This window comes from Xiphophorus couchianus, chromosome 19 (genome assembly GCF_001444195.1).
Source record: "Xiphophorus couchianus chromosome 19, X_couchianus-1.0, whole genome shotgun sequence".
Lineage (NCBI taxonomy): Eukaryota > Metazoa > Chordata > Actinopteri > Cyprinodontiformes > Poeciliidae > Xiphophorus > Xiphophorus couchianus.
The window spans coordinates 22,759,716-22,779,026 of record NC_040246.1 but is presented as its reverse complement, the minus strand read 5'-3'; the positions used below and the strand labels follow the sequence as shown (position 1 = coordinate 22,779,026).

The window sequence follows — 19,311 nt, the reverse complement described above, 5'->3', positions numbered from 1 at the left end:
TCAAATTTATGATAACAGTTGTGTGCTTAAATATAATTTTATCAGTCAAATCAAATCTGTTTTCATTTATATAGGACCAAATTACATCAATGTGAAAAGATAAAACTTGTTACATTTTAAGAAATACTAATCGATCTCCAACTGTGAAACATTATAAAATGTTTCTTTATAAAACGTTTCTAAAATTATAAAATGTTTCACAATGTTTTACAATGTTTAACATTTAACATGTAACAATGTTTACATGTTAAATGTTAAACATTTAACAAATTGTTAACAAATCGTTTTATTAATATAACCATCGGCCCTTTGAGGACATTCATGATCCTGATGCGACTCGAAATGAAAATGAGTTTGATGCTTCAAGCTAATCTAAACACAGTTTATGATGTAGTGTAGCTAAATTAAGGTCAGTTTAACTGCATTCATATTGATTTACCAAAATGTTTCATTTAATCTCAGTTATTACAATATTCATTCTAAAATCGACATTTATATTTTATTTAAATATGAATCAAAATGTGTGTTTATTTTATTCTGAAAACCCAACTCTGGAGTTTCCGAGGAGAACTTGCCATTCACAATATGGCAAACGCGCTCACGCCTCCCAACCCTTAAAGAGACTTTTACGGAAGCCCATTGGGTGCAAAAATGAAACGGTCCACGCCTTGTACTCGCATCAGTCAGCATCGGTGAATAGAAAGCTTTGTGCCCGACATGAACAGGCGTCTGGGAGCCTGATGCTGCTTTTATTCACCCAGTGAATGAGCCGCTTCATTCCTGTGAATCAGCGGGCTCATGTTCTGCTCTTCGCCTGTCTGTGTGCACCAATGATGCGCTACTCCAACTGGCTCATTGACGTGAAGAACAGGGCAAGCCTGAGAAATGCGTGCAGGACAACCCCCGACACGGACTGGATTAACAGTGTGCGGAACTACGGCGTGGAAACGCCGAACAACCTGCAGCCCAATGAGAAAACGTCAGAGGCGTTGGTCACGAGCCACCTCTGGAGAAAAGGTAAGACTGCGAATAAAGGTTCGGTTCGGTCTGATATCTGGGCCTGCAGTGATTAACAAAGCTTATCCCGCAGGAGGGCGGTTATTGTGCCTTTAAAGTGTAATATTTCCAGCCGAAGGTCCGGGCTGCTGCGGCGGTTAGACCTCCTGTCAGAGTTCCCGTCTCCTCTTCAGGTCAGCGCGGAGGGCGAAGGCGTGCTCCGTTACCACGGCAACGGTCAGCTAACAGGGCGCAGCAGCGGGGCTAGGCTAGCTCCAATCAGACCATTTCCGCCTCTTATTTAGAGCTTTTATGACATGTTCTATCTAGATACGCTGACTATTGATACCCGATTAAAATGCATAAGGACAGAATCAAAGGAATGCACTGTAAGTACAAAAAAAAAAAAGGCTGACCGGTTTATTTTTCATGATTTAACTGCTTGAAGTTTCTCATTTTTACTTCAAATAATGCACGTTTCTGTGTGGGAAGCAGGTAAAGAGAAATAAATGGATAAAGCGACAAAAACTAGTTTTGATTTTGTTTTTATTCAAAATTAAATATGTATTTTTTGGTGAGTGTTCGCCCTCCTTCCACTGGGGCAGTAAAACTGAGTGGGAAAGGTCGCTTCAAAAATAATAACAATAACAAAATAAATAAAATACAGTAAGAATAATTTAGGTTTCAACTAATAAATCTGCCTCAAAATGACCAAGTGAACATGTCATTCAGAACAAACGTGTCATAAGTTCAGGGATGTAAAGAATGATTTGATGTAGATGGGAAAATTTATTGTTTTACCTGGTAAAGATGTGTAAAAATCCTCAAAATAATCGTGAATGAATGACTCTTTAGTACCAAAATGTGACAAACCAAATAACCTGTGGCAAATTTTTGGCACCTCTGCTGTCAATACTTTGGAGAACCAACAACAAATTGATCAGAGACACAATATCTTTCTCACCAAAATCTAAAAAACTCCCCCAAAAAACCTAAACCGTTTTTAGTTAATTTAATGAACAGGACAAAATGAGGTTTTTCAGGATTTGACCTGCTGATCAGAACCGATGAGCTGAAAACTTGTCAATCGATTGAGGGGTTACACATTGATTGTGTCTGCTTTCTAAACCTTTTCAACTCACTTCCTGCTAAGGGGCGTTGTTTCTTTCCACTGTCGCCACATGCTTGCTCAGGATGAGGGTTTTTAAATAACATTATCAACTGAATTTGTGTTGTTTCATAATAGTGACAGAAGGTGACTGTATGTATTTGAATCTGTCTATATGATGTGTTTGTACTGTTATGGATTAACATGATTATTTATTATTACCATGACTGTAGGTTATAAAATAATCAAGAAAATTGGAGAGGGCACCTTTTCTGAGGTGCTGAAAACTCAGAACCTTAAAGATGGAAAGTTTTATGCGTGTAAAACCATGAAGCAGACAATTAACAGGTATGTCTTCACTTTAAATTCTGATTAATATGGATTTTATTATTTGAACTTTGCACTTTGAAGTTGTACATTAGTTGAAGAATGTTTTATATAATTTAATATAGTGCAGAATATTACCGTAAATATATTTTAAGTGTGGACATAAGCATAAACGTTTGTATGTTCACCCCTTATGTTGCATGTTTTTCATCTTTCTCATTAGCCTCCTGAATTTTGGGATGGCAGCCATTTTTCAAGATGGCTACCGTTTCCAAGCCTTTAAACCAATTATTGCCATAAAATGTTGTGTATTTTCATGACTTTAATTGATTTATTTTATGTCACATCTTATGTTTTCAACTGTGGCAAACTTATTCATAAAACTTTAATTCAATCCGATTTTAAAAACTTCATTTACTCCCAGGCAGGCAATTGAAGGAAGCACAAAGAGCAGAACTAAACATAATAACATAAAATAAGCAAATGGTGATATTAAAGTGTTATTAAAGTAACATGTAGCAAAGATGATAGTTTATGGCAAACCTTGTGGCAGTCATCTTAATGGTCACGGTTATCTTGCGCTAATTTTTAAAAATATGTTTAGCAATGGCGTCTGCTAGTTTTTTTTATGAAGGTAGCAGATTAGTTTTAGCTTCCACTAATGTATAATAATAATAATTTAGCTTTTTGGAATTGGCTTTCACTAATTTTTTTATGTGTTTAGCAATACCTGTCGCTTATTTTGTATGCATCTAGCGGCTAGCAGCTTAGCATTAGCGCAGCCAAGATTCTTGTTCAGCAAGCTAGTGGTTAGTAAACCTAACCATCTGGTTAACTGTGTAAACACATATTCTCCATTACAACAATGGTGGCCATTTATTAAAAATGTCCACCAGGAAAAGGAAACACTAGACCAAGGAAGTATGTAGGATTTCTATGGTTCAAAAATATGTAGGCTGTGATTTGACATCACACAAATTCATCTAATTGGTAATTTTAGTAAAAAAAATAAAAAAAAAATTACAACCATGGTGGAGATCTTGAAAATCAAAAAAAATATTGTTTAAAAATTATTTTGATGGCAACAATTATGATTTGATACCAAAAATATTACTCTATGATAAATATTGTCAAATTTAGTGCAAGAATAAATTTTCCTTGACAACCATCTTGAAAAATGGACGCCATCTTGAATTTTTCAGTGTTTTTTTTTTTTAAACAAGCAAGCAAAATATTTATGCTAATACATGTTCTTGTATATGAAATTATATGTTCAATATAATTGAAATATTCAGTTATCTGCTCCACTAATACGAGCATCATTTGATTTGAAGTCTGGAAAAGGCCAACAATCTGCGGGAAGTCCAGGCAATGAAGCGGCTCAGCCCTCACACCAACATCATCCAGCTGCATGAGCTGATATAGTGAGTCTTCCTCACAGCCACATATTCACCTGCCATGTGGGTCGTACTAATTAAACCCAATGTTTCAGTGACAAAGGAACAGGAACGGTCTCTCTGATATGCGAACTGATGGAGATGAACATCTATGAGCTCATTCAAGGTAGGACGGCTCAGGAAGACGCTTTCTGTCCTCCCTGGAGCTGGATGTGCTTAGAGGAGGTTTGTGGCTCTGCAGGAAGGAGGACGCCTCTGCCTGACCAGACAGTGAAGAGCTACATGTACCAGCTGTGCAGGTCCCTGGAGCACATTCACAGGTGCAGCACAAAACACACGTCTGATTAGATTTAAATAATCAAAGTCTGATTAGATTCAAATAATCTAAATTTACACCTGAGATTTTGTTTTTATTTTTTAACAGGTGTGGGATCTTCCATCGAGATGTAAAACCTGAAAATATTCTCATCAAGGTAAAATCACTGACGTGTTTACAGCGGCTCTGAAAAGTTCAGACACCCAACAACTTTATAGAGTAAAACAATTTAAAAACAATTTAGCTGTCATGAAACGTAAACAAAACAGCTGCAACATCCATCCATCCCTCCCTCCATCCATCCATCCATCCATCCATCCATCCATCCCTCCATCCATCCATCCCTCCATCCATCCCTCCATCCATCCATCCATCCATCCATCCATCCATCCATCCATCCCTCCATCCATCCATCCCTCCATCCCTCCATCCCTCCATCCATCCATCCATCCATCCATCCATCCCTCCATCCATCCATCCATCCATCCATCCATCCATCCCTCCATCCATCCATCCCTCCATCCATCCATCCCTCCATCCATCCATCCATCCATCCATCCATCCCTCCATCCATCCATCCATCCATCCATCCATCCATCCCTCCCTCCCTCCATCCATCCATCCCTCCATCCATCCATCCATCCCTCCATCCATCCATCCATCCATCCATCCATCCATCCATCCATCCCTCCATCCATCCATCCATCCATCCATCCCTCCATCCATCCATCCATCCATCCATCCATCCCTCCATCCATCCCTCCATCCATCCATCCATCCATCCCTCCATCCATCCATCCATCCATTCTGAAGATGAGGAGGGATTTTATTTTTCTCGTCTAAATCAACAAAAGGAATTAGTTTGGGAAAGGCCTAGTCAAAGTCTAGAGCTAAATCTGACTGGGCTCACTTGAAGAGATGTGTTCACAGTCTGTGGGATCTGGAGAACTTCAGCCAGGCAGATGTTACCTGGTCATAATCTGTCCCTCCTCCCACATAAACCTTTGGACCGACTAATTGCAGCGTTTTGTTTTTTCAGCAGATCTGTAAAAACTCATTAAATGTCCCCAACATTTCAACACAGGTGTGTCAAAACCAGAGTCAAATTTCAGGAAACATGTCACCGATTTCCTTCTGAGTTGCAGCAAAACGTTTTGAAGCTGGGCGACTTCGGCTCGTGTCGCAGTGTGTACTCCAAGCCGCCGCACACTGAGTACATCTCCACGCGTTGGTACCGGGCGCCGGAGTGCCTCCTGACCGACGGCTACTACACCCAGAAGATGGACGTCTGGAGCGCCGGCTGCGTCTTCTTTGAGATCCTGAGGTGAGGAGACGTGTCTGCCTGTCCCCTGTGTGTCCCCCGGCGGGACGGGCGTGACCCAGTGTGTGTGTTCCAGCCTGCACCCTCTCTTCCCTGGAGCCAACGAGTTGGACCAGGTGGCCAAGATCCACAACGTGTTGGGGACGCCGGATCAAAGTCTGCTGCAGAAGTTCAAACAGTGAGTCCAAAGACGGACGACTGTTCAAAAGTATTCACACCGTTTTGACTTTTTATGCTTTTTTTTCCACATTCTACCACAAAGTTCCAATAAACTTTGTAATGCATAAAACATTTCTTATTTCTGTGCGTTCAATCAGTGCTGAGCATCTCTGACTGAAAAGCTAGTGATGCTAATCAGAAACGTTAGTTCTGCTAATGCTAAAGTGCTAATTCCAGTCATGTTCACACACACCATGTGTCAGCAGCAGGTTACATATTTTTCTGTGTACTTCATTTGTTTGTTGTATTCTTGCCAGATGCTCAATAAGGTTTCTCTAAAACTAAAAAGGAAACATAAGGAGAGGAAATGGAACTGAATATGAACATCTAACTTGAAGAATTACAATAAAACAGATGTTGAACTTTATTCGGCTGACAGGTTACAAAACAGCAAAGTAAATTAGTGCTTTAGAATTTAAAAAAATTAATTAATTTAAGGGAAGCTAAGTTTGCTAATTGTTTTCAAGGTTAGCAAAATGTTAAAGCACTAAATGCGAATCTAGTGTATTAGTGGAAGTCTGCCCACCACTGTACAATATACACAGCATATGTTTTTAACACTTTTATTCTGTGCACAAGTTTAAATACAAAAGTGATGCCCTAATTTTGCCACGAACAGTTATTTTGCATAAAATGCTGTTTTATCACCACGATGCTCATAATTCTCTGGTTTTTGGTTGAAATCAGTCAAAACGTGATAAAGGTAGCAGGTATAGACATAGAGTCAGTAGATCTAACTCACTTTTTTCCTGCTGTTAGGTCGAGAGCGATGCAATTCAACTTCCCTCCGAAGAAAGGATCGGGCATCTCGCGGCTGCTGCCCAGCTGCCCGGCGCCGGCCATCTCTCTGCTTTATCAGATGTTGGCCTACGACCCGGACGAGCGCATCTCCGCAGACACCGCCCTGAAGCACACCTACTTCAGGGAAATCAGGTGCAAATCTAACCATTACTTTATATATTGATTAATCTGTCGATTATTTTAACTATTAAATTGCTAAAAAAAAACTGGCACATTCTGCAGAGGCCCAGCCCATTACTTAGCAACCCAAGGTTGCACATTTGGTCAGCTGGTTTTACCACTCTATGCGCTGTACAATGGCTGCTGGAAGACATAAGTGTTTTGTTGCTGACTTAACATCCAGAAATCATTTGCTGCATTCTTGTTGGTTGTGCAGGAAGCTCTGCTAATGCTTTTCAAAGATGGATGGCTGTATAAGTGAGCATCTGTTTCAGCTATTTTCAGGTGTGTAAATGTTGATAAGGGGGGCGTGGCCATCAGCAGCTTCTTTGGATTTAAAGTGACAAGATGCCCTAAAACAGCTAAAAATAGGCAGAACTGAGCAGACTGAAATCTAATTATCTAAGAACAATTTTGTGCTGTCTGGTAGCTCATAGACCTAACCTGTTCAAGGAAGCATAATAGGCCATTTCTAAGAAGAAAACTGTTGGTTTTGTGTTTCAGGATGGGAGAGAAGAAATCAGAGACGCTTCAGAGGATCTCTGAGAATGTGGACGGGAAGGGAAACATCGTGAAGTTGGCGCACACCTGGCGACCGACCAAACTGGGCAAACAGCTGAGAGGAAGACACTCCAGACAGACGCCTCTAGTAAACGTAAGCCTTTAACAGCCTTCTCAGCCTTTAGCCTGAGAAACGGATGATCAGTGAAAAGCTGCGTCTCTCCTCAGCACAACCTGAAGCGAGCGGCAGACACCCAGAGCCGGAGGAACGCCCCCGACCCGGCGCAGCTGCCCAGACTCAACATGGCCGCTCACGGACATCAGTTTCCGTTCCCTTTCTCTGCTATTCCTGCTTTTACCTTCAACCACAAGCCGACACTGCCGCCCATCTCGCCAAAAAAGTGCCAGACACAGGTGCTCAAGGCCCCGACCACACAGAGACGACTTTAGGTGAATCCGTAAAGGTTTTTAGTAGTTTAGGCTGAGCGTCCGCACGGATTGGGTGTCTTGAGACCAGAAACAATCAGTTTTAAAACCAAATACATTTCAGCTGGTTTCATGTTTCCATGTGGCCATGCAAGCCTGTCTTTTTTAAACGATGACTTGACAAATGTTAATTTTTTTAATTTATTTTATCTCATGTTTTGTGGTGCCAAGTGAATTGTATGATGGTTACGAGGGCCATTGTAAAAAAAGAAACTAAAACACTGCTGAGTTTGAAAATTTGAACATTTGGTCAAAAGAAACTTTAAGATTTTTAGATCCATCTCAGAAATTTAGAGTTTTAAAAGTTGAAAATGTTGAAATAACCGTGAAACTTTGGAACTCAGAAAAATTCTTGTTTTTTTCTAGAACATTTCTGAGATAAAGGTCAAAATTTTGACAGAAAATTATACTTTTTTTTATCCGCAATGGTGATAACACACCGTTGCACATTCTAGATCATTAAGTTGCATCGGGATTTCTGTTTTCCACCACATAGTGACACTTTCTTTACCAATTTTGACATAATTCCAGGCACTTAAAAAATGATTAATTGTACAGAAACTTGTCCAATCTGGCAACGCTGCCGTTGTGCGTTGTTGGTGTTGTTCTCTGGCAGAGTCACAGTGCCACACCATTTTCATTGCCGCTGCATTATGTCGTTTGGTTCCTCATGTTTTCACTGCGTTCGTCTCCGTGTGTTCAGGCCCCAGTTGAGTCTTTTCATATCAGGAAAACTGCTGCAGCTGTAAGCAGAAAAACATCCTGTCACCTTCTTCTCTCCACAGCCCGAGGATGAGATGCCTTGCATAACCGTGAAGACCTTCTGCATGCCACCTGTGGAGCGGAAAGAAGGAGAAACCTGAGCGCCAAAATCCAGCCGAGTTTCAGATTAAAATCCGCCTGCTTGAACCGGACCGACCCGCAAAATGGAGCCAAAACCCAGAGGAACTGCTACACATCAAGCTGCCGTCTTCTCAGTTACTGCTGGGATGGACGGCCAAATGTGCCGCAATTCAATAAATAAATTATTCAGTTATTACAATGCTGTGGAAAAGAATTCCCTCCCCCTACAGATTTCTTTTGTTTTTGCTCTTTTGTTATAACAAGAAACCGGAATAGTGTTTAATGATTATTTCATTCATTAAAGTATAAATATACGTGGTTCTGAGTGAAAAAGTGATCAACCCCTTAAAACTAGCAGCTGTTAAGTGATCATGATAAAAATTAGTATTTTACATGACGGACGAGAAACATCAATCCAATCTTTGCTGCATTGTTTTAAATTTGGCACATCAGAGTGCAGACTTTGACTAGGTCACTCCAATAAAATCATGAAATGTGGTTGATCTCAGTTGATTCACGGTTTATTACTTTCTCTCATGCCGAGTTGGTTTGGAGAGATTTTCTCCCTTTAATGAATAAAATAATCATTTTAAAACTTTCCTGTTGAGCCTCATCTGACTTTACATTTTTACTATTATAAAATACTCAATTTATATTTAATTGTTCTAATATTTAAATTAATTACATGTTAATAGTGAATAAAGTAATTTAATAGTCAAAGAGCGAAAGACAGTGTTAGAGAAGAGCTGATTGGGAATCTGCTGTGGAGCTCAACCAATCAAATCTCAGTATTAGATGACGTATGTAGACGTCAGGCTACGTTCACAAAGCAGCAGATTACGAATCAAATCCCTTTACTTTCTTGTGACGACGTTATGGGCTGAACATTTTTAGAATGATCGATAGACGACGGCGGCCATTATTACTTCCGTAAACAATGCGCTGCTGTGTGACGTCAATGTTCTATTGCGCACGAGGGTCGCAAAACCGTTCACGCGTCGCATTTAATTTGTAGCATGGATAAAGAAAATCGGAATTGATCAGCACCTGCTGTGTGAACGCAGCCTAACAAACAATGATTAACTTATTAACTTTAATTGTTTGTAATTATTTTATTTATCATTTTAAACTGATCTGCTTTTGTAATTGTTGTATTGTGGCACTTTTGGCCCCTGAACCTGAACATATTACCATATAACCCCCTGTTTTGTCTTGTGAAACGTGGTCCATATTTTCATGTGATATGTTTACATCTCAGTAATATCTCACAAATTATTTTCATTTTTTACCCAATGAACATTTTAGGTTTAAACTCGTGTCAGGCGCCTGCTGGGATTATTCATGGCTGGTTTGCAGCAAAAACTCCCAACCTGAGGGAGTTTGGATAATAACTGACTTCCTGTGTGGTGTGGAGCGTGATGAGGAAATCAGCAATGCAAATCATTTTCCACACAAATTGTTCGAGTAAAATTACTTGCAGTGCCGTCAGAGTATTCATACCCTTAAACTTCACATTTTCCATGGATTTTGATGAAAAACAAAGTGGAAAAAATATGATTCATCACTTTCAACTTGTAACAGTGAAACACGGTAGTGGCAGCATGATGCTGAGGGGATATGCAGACAGGAAAACGTCGTAGTGGATAGGAGAATGAGCAGACCGAATTCCAGGATAATCCTGGAGGGAAAATATTTGAGACAGACGTGCATGCCGCACTTTTCAGATTTTATGGATTATTTACACTTTTGATTAAATAACAGAAAATTAATTAGGCAACTTCAGTTAAATTTTTTTTAAATTTTCATTTGGAGTCAAAGTACTTTGAATTGAATTTATTAGTAAAAAAGTAAAAAGCTTTTCTTTTCCAGTTTTTGGCTGTTGTGCAACAAAAGGTGGAAAAGTTTGTTGGGTTTGAAAACATTTGCAAGGCACTGCGAGTATTATACTGACATTAATCTACTAAGCCTCAAAAAGACAAACAGTGACACTGATGAGATATGAATCGAATAAAACTTTGATTTTATCAGCAATCAGTGTGAAAAAGTTTCATTTTAATAATGTGTAAATAAACACAATTCAAGCAAAACATGAAATAAAGCTGCTGTTGTGTAAAATGTTTTTTTTTAAAACTACATTGTTGGTGATTAAACTTGAAATATTTTTTTAACACAAAATGATGTCAGTGCAGAGAAATAAACCACCAGAACACAATATATTCAAGATTATTTTAATATTATTAATATGTATACTTTAGGCTTTAGAAATATAACTATCAATGACAAAACTTCCACTGGAGTAATGGTAGTTTGCTTAGGCCCCCATCAAATCAGTTAATTACAATATACACATTATGATACAGAGCAGATTTGAATCTGAAATAATATTAAAATAAATGCTCAATAGATAAAGGTTTTAATATTTTTTTTAGCATTTTCTTCACCTACTGTATTAGCCATTTGTAAGTTCTTAGCACACCCAACAATGTAAAGCCATTATTTTCTTCTAATAAACTAATTTAAGTGCAAACCATTTTTCCTTTAAAAAGACCGATTGCAGCGTTCCGCCTTCAGCCGAGTGCAACAAGGCAGCCAACCCTCCACCGTCTCCATCAGAGTATAAAAAACTAAAGAAAATCAGTGCAAAGTCATTAATGGGGAGCTTTCTAGTCACAGGAGACAGAAGTGGTGGGAGAACAAAGATGGACGTAATGTTTTTTTAATGAAGTTGTTCCAAAATGTGTATTTCAGTCGGTGGTTCTGAACGAAATAAACCGTCTGGATAACAGTCTGAGATCTGACAAATCTGACAATTATATTAATAAAAAAAAAATCTAAAATGTGTTCAAAGTGAGTAGAAAAGAGGAGCGGTGCGACAGCAAAAAGGTCGCGGCGCTCCTCTAACTCCAGTGATGAACAGCAGAACCGGGAATAAAAGAAAACAGGAAAACTTGCAATGCTTGCAGGTGAAGAGCAGCATCAGACTCTGGGTTGCAGCAGAAATATTCTGGCTATACTACTGTTCCACTGGGAGAGCTGGCTTGGTTTTGGGATGACAATAAACCCTGGAAAAAGGAAAACAAGGAGATTTGCATTGGGAAAGTCAGAAATCAAGCAACAAAACAGCCCAACTTTCCATCAAACGTCTGGGAATAACGGGAGTTTTTCATCACCAAGGCACTTCCTGACTCTACGTCCGCTCCCTCAATGCTTCACACGTCTGGATATTATATGTTAACAGTTCACAAAAATATGTTAACTGAACTGGTAATCAGAGTTATTGCAGTTCAGTTTCTCATTTCAGGGGTTTAACTCATCGTTTCTGCTGAAATATGACCTGAAGCATCATGGGAATTTTTCTAAAAACAAATCACTTGAAGTCAGTCGGAATGGGACGCTTTCTGAAAGTTACTTCACTCCAGAATCAAAATAAAAAATTTTATTGATGGCATTTCAGCTGTTTTAAAGCAAACCAATCAGGTCAGATGTGCCAAATTTATTTTTCCTCCTTAGAACAGAGATTAAATATTCTTTATGCAGATCAGGATGTTAATTTAGGTTTTAATAAATACAAACAGCTTTAAATGCGGTGAGATTTCTGATAAATCTTGGCCTCAGTTTAGCCAACCTGCTCAAACATTTTGATTTCTGAGCAGAGTTTTTATCCAAAACTCAATAACGTGACGACAGCAGAGGAATTTTTACTTGTCTTCCTCTGGATCCCTGAACATTTCTGAATATTATTTTGGTAAAACTTTGGCTGTTTTGGTATAAAATCTGACTAGATTTTCGGTTGAATTTGGATTTTTTTTCTCCAGTTTATTCAAATCTGAGACGATTTCCATTTCACCTCCATTACCTGAATATCCACCAATCTTCACACACTGGACAAAAATAAATAACACATTTCCTGAAATTAAAACTAATCTGTAAATATCAAGTGTAAAACTGAAGTTAATTTTGGCATTTGCATATTTAAAAAAATGTCTATGCATCACATTTTGGTGGCCATCTTTAGAAGAGCAGCAACCTGATCACTTTTGACACTTGCTGCGTAATATTTAACCAATCTTTAAAAATACACTTATTTTTGTCTGACAGGGAGTAAAAACAAAAAGATGAAAATGTGAAGAAAAATGTTTATCTTCTGTTTTTTCTTCTAGAAACAGTAGAAACAGAAAAGATGCAAGGTTTTGGAATAGACTCGAATTGAAAACTTTGAAAAAAATAAAATAAAATAAAGGAGCCACATTCTGAACTTGAGGATTTTCAGGCGACTTGACAAATTTCATCCCGTTTAATGATTTTTATGACGTTTTCATCGAAACGTTTCAAACACTTCCTATGAAAGCAGTTGCACATTTAAGTTTCACCAGACGACCTGGCTGCCTGCCAAATAAAAACGTTGCTATAAAAGAACCGGAGAATCCAACAGAAGCAGTTTGAGAAGTCAGCACTCCAACCTCCCCACACTCCCTGTTAGAAAGAACTTACCACTTTGCCTGGCCTCGCCCATGTGCAAATAAATCCCTCCTGACAAGCAGTCACTAAACAGTCCTCTAAAAATATGAGTACAGTCAGCCTCTCATGTGCTATTTTCTTACAGATGAGCGGCTCGAGGAGCGGCACGTCCTCCATGCGCGGGCACAGCAGCGTGCCCAGCGTCTTGGCCGGGTCCGTTTTGCTCTTGCTCAGCAGGTTGAGCTTGTCGGTGCTCTTGCTGCTGATGTGACCCATGCTGTGGTTGCGCTTGTGGTCCTTGTCGTGGTGCCGCTCCTTTCGGTCGTGCAGGGAGAGCGTGGCGAACTTGCTGACACCGGTGGCGATGGCGCTGTCCATGATGCCGCCGCCTGTGCCGCTGCCGGTGCCAGAAGTCTTGGCGGTGCTGTTGGCGGTGCCGGCCGAGTGCGGCAGGCTGTTGGAGCGCGGCAGCGTGGTGACACCCGGTGTGTTGGAACTGCCGTTGTTTCCGTTCGTAGTGTTGCTGGAGGAGATGATGGCGGCGCCGGCGGGCGGCCCCGTGGCGTTCATCACGTTGGTGTGCGTCCGAGTCCTAGACAGGGGCAGGTGGGGGAACAGGATGTCCTCGGTGAGGTCCCAGAGGCACAGTTGCGTGTCCTGGCCCACCGAGCCGAAGCGGTACGTCACGCTGACGGGTCGGCTGTCCGTGGAGTTGCGCTTGGAGAGGCGGGACTGCGTGCTGTTGGCGCGGTCCCGCCCGAACTGGACCACCTGGTCCTGGAAGTCCTCGTCGCTGCCGCTGAACTCCATGGGGTCGCTCTCCTCCACACTGGTGGTGTAGTGGTCGAACGCCACCACGCTCACCCACGACTTGTGGCCATGTCCGCGGGCGATGACGCGGCAGTCCAGGAAGGACCAGACGGTGACCAGGTCGTCCTCGCCGCCCGCCACGATGTACTTCCCGTCGGGGCTCCAGCACACGCACAGCAGGCCGCCGAAGTAGCTCTTCATGGTGCCGTGCAGCTCCACCGCGTCGAAGTTGAAGACGCGCAGGAAGCCGTCCTGGCTCACACAGGCCAGGAACTTCCCGTCGGGCGAGAAGGCGAACTCGTTGAGCGCGCCGTCGCCGACGCTCCACTTCAGCAGCGGGTTGCGCGTGGATTTGCTCTTGCAGGTGTGGACGGAGTAGCTGTCGCCCTGCTTCAGCAGCTGGTAGTGCGGCGCCGCCGTGCCGCAGGTGTGCTCCACGTTGTACAGGTACATGCTGCCGCTGGCGTGCGACACCAGGAACAGGCTCTCTGACCCCGGAACCCACTTCACACACGTCACCCGGGATTTATCGATCAACCTCTGGCAGCGCAGAACCGAGGGAGGGAGAGGAAGATCGGGTTAGAGAAGCAACATGCATGATGACTACGCCTGGATGATAAAGTGTCACAGAAGTTATTACAATAAGCAATAATATTGTGTTCAGGCCATTTTCATGGAATATGTTATAATGAAAGAACACATTCTAATACATCGATAAACTTTAAATTATAGTGAACTTTGAATCTGGAAGACATTTCAAATATTCAAAATAACCAATAAAGTAAATGGTGAAGTTTCTGTGAACAAAACTGTCCTTCAAAAAAGATCCAGTTGACACCAAAACACCAAACTGAAGACTTTTATCATCCAATGAGAGAAAGAAAAGAGAAAAACAATAAATCATAAAAATGGAAATTATTGAGCTTGTTTTAAATTATAATACGACTAATTAAATATATTTACAAAGATTTTGTTTATATTAAGCAAATTGTCTTTTTTAGACTCCATTTAACAATTAATTGATTACTAAATCAGTTGACGATTGTTTCAGTAATCGATCTAGCAGAGGTAACGACCAGTGTGCAGCTAAACGTTGTTGTGTTTATCCGACTGGAGATGCCAGCAGCAGCAGAGGGAACCATCAGGTCGGCTGCCTACCTCCTCGTTGAACAGTTTGCTCGTCTCCTTCTTGATGGGGTCGATGAGCTGCACCTGCCCAGCAGAGAAGCCCACCAGCAGGGAGACGCTCTCTGCCGTGGCCGTGAGGTGGTTGAAGTCATGGCACGTGGGCTGCGTTCCTTTGTAAATGCGCTTGTCTATCGGTTTGCTCAAGTCGGCCGCCTGAGGACAGACAGAAGTGCAAGAAATTAATGAAGTAGTATTTTTAAAAATCTCTCAATTAGGCCTGAACAATACAGAATACAGCAGCATTCACACTCTGCATGCTAATATGCTAATAATAAATATTTGGGGTGATGATGGATTCATTAAAAGCAGCCAAAATATCTTGATTATGGAAAAAACTGTTAGATTTCCTTTAATTACAACTGAATTCATTATTTAATATAAAATAAGTCCATCTCTTCCTCATGCAGCTCCGCTCTACTTTGTCTTGTTGTTTTTCTAGAAGATAATCGATGAATCCTTTCAGTTTAATTTACAACACTAAGTGCTCAGTTAAAGTAAACCTCCAGGGATTATTCAGTGCATTATTCAGACTCATCAAGCGTTTACACAGAAAAGAATAAAGACTACATCACAGCACAGCAACCAAACAAATCCTTTCATAGCTTTCTTGATTAAATGTTGTTGTTTTGTTTTTTAAAATCAGAAAAACACATTTTGAACCTTTTAGATAAATACGTGTCAAACCAACCAAACCCTTTGAGTAACCTGTTCCCCTCCTGGCCTGTGGGGGCGCTGCACCAAGAGCCACTGAAGGAAACGACACAAAAACCTCTAAAGACACTGAAGGCAACTTTCTTCTTCACCAGGTGGAAACAAGATGGAGGCGTCAGATTTTAGCGGTTGGAGGATTTCTCTTTAGTCTTTGGCTAAAGACCAGTAGCCATTTTTCCTGCTAGCGCTAGGCTAACACTTTAGCTCTTGTTGTATTTACCCAGAATGCCCTGTGCTGTAGTCCACTTCCTGCTTTTGGAGCGGTCTCTGGTCTGCTTGGCGTTCACATATCAAACCGAACCAGAGTTCCTTTCAACCAAACCTAGACTGAGTTTTGGAGGACCAGAGGTCAGAGGTCAATTAGCTTTCACACCTCAGAAAACAAACCAGACGTTTTAGAGAAACGGACTATAGTTCATGTGAATGCCACCTTAAACATCAGCAATCAGAAAACTGCAGTCGGTGCCCTGCTGGTTTTCATTAAATCAATAAAAGGTAAGAAGTCGTTCATTTCACAGAAATTTGTGTTTTCTTTGTTTCTTCTGTTTTAAATTGCTTTTAGTCCATTTTATTTTACATGAATATATTTTAGAATGAAAATAGTCTGGAAACGTCAACAGTTTCTATCCTCCGTTTCATTTTTCCATGTTTTATACTTAAAAAATGATTACAATGAACTTTAAACTTTTCCACTGCTGAACACGACATCCATCAAAAAAACTGACCAGGCAATGAGAATAATAACAACAACTGCTGCTGCTATAAAAGTAGAAGCAGTATGTAAAGGTTACACTCTATAACAACAACGGATGAAAATTATTGCTTCAGATCCAGACTGAATGTCTCAGGGAAGAAAATCAATAAGAAAAACTGTAAAAGTGCAACAAGATCGGTCCAATAATCCGGCAGCCGACGCACACGAGACGTTACAAAGATCACTGAAGGCTGTGAACAAGTAACTGTAGATAACCGCAGCAATAACTGCCTAATTTGTTAATAATTTACGGTTAACACCCGATAGAACAGAAACTTCTTGGAGAGCAAAAATGATGACTCTGCTCTTTTAACAAATTTAATCAAGTTTTAAAATCTGTTTTATAAAGAAATGTCAGCTGGCCTGAGATCTGCCTCACACCAAGCAGCTGGAAAACACCAAGATGCAGAAAACAGAAATAAATGCAGGATCTAATTATTTACAATTAATCTGATTTAATATTTTACTAACACAAAAGGAAGCCTTGAAGTGTTGCACCAGAACAGAGAACGATGCAACATTAATGATGTTTTCCTCACTTTGTGTTTTTCCACCAGTGGTTGAAACATTTAGCACAAAATAAATGTTTTGCATTGTTTTATTACTACATATATTATAGCAGTGAGACACTGTACACATGTGTTTTATGCTTGGTGTTAATAAGTCAAGAACACTAATGTTGACTTAGGATACAACATTTATTCAAACCACTAAGAACTGACTATAATCTCCCACCAGCTGCATCCTTCGGCCTGGTGCGACACCCAGAAGCTCAATGTAAAATCATAATCTCGTATTTACTGGCATTACGTTGTCCAGAAACGACATATTCATTAGATATGTTATTATCAGCAAGTCTGCAAAGCCATTTATACTTCAATCGCCTGATTGAAGCTGTGAAAGTCCCTGAAATGTAGCTTTTACTACTGAACGTTGCTGTTTTGAGAATTGTTTTAACCAAATAGTCTGTTAGTTGATGAAAACTGACCTGAGTGAAGTTGGCCCCCCCACCTTCTTCAAATTAGACAAAATTGGTGTCAATCAACTCGGCTACGTTTGTGCTGGTTTGTGCAGCAAAAGTTTTCGTTTGTGCCGCTATCATTTTAAAGATATTAGGAAATGTTTTAGAGGTCATCAAAGGTCAACCAGCCCTCTTAATATCTTTAAAATGATAGCTGCACAAATGAAAATCTTTGCTGCACAAACCAGCACAAATGTAGCCGAGTTGATTGACACCCATTTCGTCTGATTTGAAGAAGGTGGGGGGCTGGTTGACCTTTGATGACCTATAAAAACATTTCTTTATATCTTTAAAATGATAGCGGCACAAACGAAAATTTTTGCTGCACAAACCAGCACAAACGTAGCCGAGTTGATTGACACCAATTTTGTCTAATTTGAAGAAGGTGGGGGGGCCAACTTCACTCAGGTTGAAAACTGAACTAATTTAAATAACGAACTGAACCGAATGCTTGATAACTGGGTTCAACTGGAAAGTATGTGTGATTGAACTGAAAAGGCTTTTTTTGTAAAGTGCCTTGAGAGACGTATTGTGAAAAACTTAATTGAATCTTACAAACAATATCAGTATTAGTTAACAGATGTTTTATTGCTCTTTTAGATTAAATTTATTGTTTTGGCAGTTTAACATACTTGCTTTCAGCCATCATAAATGTTACTGTGATCGTTCTTGAGTTTTTTCTTGTCTTTCGTGTTACAAACGAGGTTGTTCTGTCTTTAACCAATTAACCTCATTATACAATTATGATTAATATTATTAGTATCAACACCCTGACGCTTTTATCGCCACAAACTCCAATCAAACATTGGTAAACCTGGAGTTATCGACACCTGTCAGTCAAAACCAAGTCGACAGCATAACTGTTGACAGCTTCCTCACAAACTGGACCTGAAACCAAATGTATTTACGTACCAGGTCGCTGTGTGTGGAAAAAGGTCGCCTTTATCCCTAAAATATTCAAATGACCTCATAGAGTTAGTCTGAAGAAGAAGTTTAGCCTCTGAACACGGTGGAGATGCAGCCTTAGCAAGTCGTTAGCCGGCTAACTAATAGCCTAGCCTAAGCTAATTAGCTCATGCTAACTTAGTTGAAAGTCAAGCACCTGTCAGAGTTCTTCAACAGCGTAAAGATCAGCCTAAACTTCAGCAAGAGCTGAGAAAGCAGAGCCTGAATCCTCGTTGACACCAGTCTCGTCAGTACAGTACCTTTCTAACGCCTTTGTAGATGTAGAAGTAGAGCTCACGGCCCACATTGAAACAGATCCTGTCGCCGTTACCCGACTGGTCGTTGACGTTCACGAAGGAGACCTTGACGGGGTTGGAACCTTGCGAGTTGAAAGGCACCCTGTTGGGACGGCTGTATTCGGAGTGAGTGAGGAGTTTGTAGACGCCTTCCCGAGTGGTGAACTGAGTTTTAATTTCGTTCATCTCCTTCCCTCCTCCCTCCGCCGCCATCTTTGAAATTAACATTCATCCCTTTCCCCCAGGCCGGATCTTACGCACGGGCGACAGAGGGCATTCCGACTCCACCACTCCCCCTAACGGGGCACTACGGAACTGCAAGAAGGAGAAGTCAAAAGCTGCAACTTTTAAATGTTATTTCTCACATGTATTTATTCCTATTTACTACACCTGTATCTTCAATATAATAAAATTGAAAATACTATGGTCATAATAATAAAGTACACAAGATTCTATCAAGCATATTGTCTTCACTGTTTTGAAAACATGCTTTCATGTTTTGATATGATACAATATGAAAGCATATGACAGTTCTTTCGTGTTGAAAGCATTATCAATATATAATATGCAGTAATATTTTTCACTGTCATGAAAAATATAACTGGATTATGAAAATAATTATCATTTCCATTGCAGAATTTTACTGGACATGAT

At 40.4% G+C, this 19,311-nt stretch overlaps 2 protein-coding genes across 6 annotated transcripts; one reads left to right on the top strand and one right to left on the bottom strand.

Moving 5' to 3' along the window:
* Positions 1-591: 591 nt before the first annotated feature.
* mok (MOK protein kinase) lies at positions 592-10,505 on the top strand. Of its 4 annotated transcripts, XM_028000534.1 has the most exons (13): positions 908-1,017; positions 1,091-1,385; positions 2,338-2,452; positions 3,766-3,855; positions 3,924-3,994; positions 4,070-4,148; positions 4,253-4,301; positions 5,290-5,468; positions 5,542-5,643; positions 6,444-6,617; positions 7,149-7,299; positions 7,374-7,559; positions 8,417-10,505. In XM_028000534.1, exons 2-13 carry the CDS (start codon positions 1,355-1,357, stop codon positions 8,492-8,494), a joined length of 1,305 nt encoding a protein of 434 aa, XP_027856335.1. In that variant the 5' UTR covers positions 908-1,017; positions 1,091-1,354; the 3' UTR covers positions 8,495-10,505. The 4 variants fall into 4 exon arrangements, with proteins under 4 accessions (XP_027856334.1, XP_027856331.1, XP_027856332.1 ...); XM_028000533.1 differs by lacking the exon at positions 1,091-1,385 and having other exon boundaries at positions 592-1,017; positions 7,374-7,595; XM_028000531.1 differs by lacking the exon at positions 1,091-1,385 and having other exon boundaries at positions 596-1,017.
* Positions 10,506-10,683: 178 nt separating this feature from the next.
* wdr20a (WD repeat domain 20a) lies at positions 10,684-18,915 on the bottom strand. 2 transcript variants are annotated; one of them, XM_028000529.1, is made up of 4 exons: positions 18,622-18,915; positions 14,901-15,083; positions 13,076-14,282; positions 10,684-11,536 (listed from the first exon to the last, which is right to left on the bottom strand). In XM_028000529.1, exons 1-4 carry the CDS (start codon positions 18,883-18,885, stop codon positions 11,451-11,453), a joined length of 1,740 nt encoding a protein of 579 aa, XP_027856330.1. In that variant the 5' UTR covers positions 18,886-18,915; the 3' UTR covers positions 10,684-11,450. The 2 variants fall into 2 exon arrangements, with proteins under 2 accessions (XP_027856330.1, XP_027856329.1); XM_028000528.1 differs by having other exon boundaries at positions 12,966-14,282; positions 18,622-18,914.
* Between the last annotated feature and the right edge of the window lie 396 nt (positions 18,916-19,311).

What these genes read in the sequence shown, in the direction of transcription:
- mok (XM_028000530.1), top strand. Translation starts at nt 765, where the DNA reads ATGAGCCGCTTCATTCCTGTGAATCAGCGGGCTCATGTTCTGCTCTTC. An exon ending in TCCCTGGAGCACATTCACAG is followed by an intron (nt 4,149 to 4,252) that starts GTGCAGCACAAA and finishes ATTTTTTAACAG; the next exon opens with GTGTGGGATCTTCCATCGAG. An exon ending in GACAGACGCCTCTAGTAAAC is followed by an intron (nt 7,300 to 7,373) that starts GTAAGCCTTTAA and finishes GTCTCTCCTCAG; the next exon opens with CACAACCTGAAGCGAGCGGC.
- wdr20a (XM_028000528.1), bottom strand. Translation starts at nt 18,885, where the DNA reads ATGTTAATTTCAAAGATGGCGGCGGAGGGAGGAGGGAAGGAGATGAAC. An exon ending in TCTACAAAGGCGTTAGAAAG is followed by an intron (nt 15,084 to 18,621) that starts GTACTGTACTGA and finishes GTCTGTCCTCAG; the next exon opens with GCGGCCGACTTGAGCAAACC. An exon ending in GCAAACTGTTCAACGAGGAG is followed by an intron (nt 14,283 to 14,900) that starts GTAGGCAGCCGA and finishes CTGCGCTGCCAG; the next exon opens with AGGTTGATCGATAAATCCCG.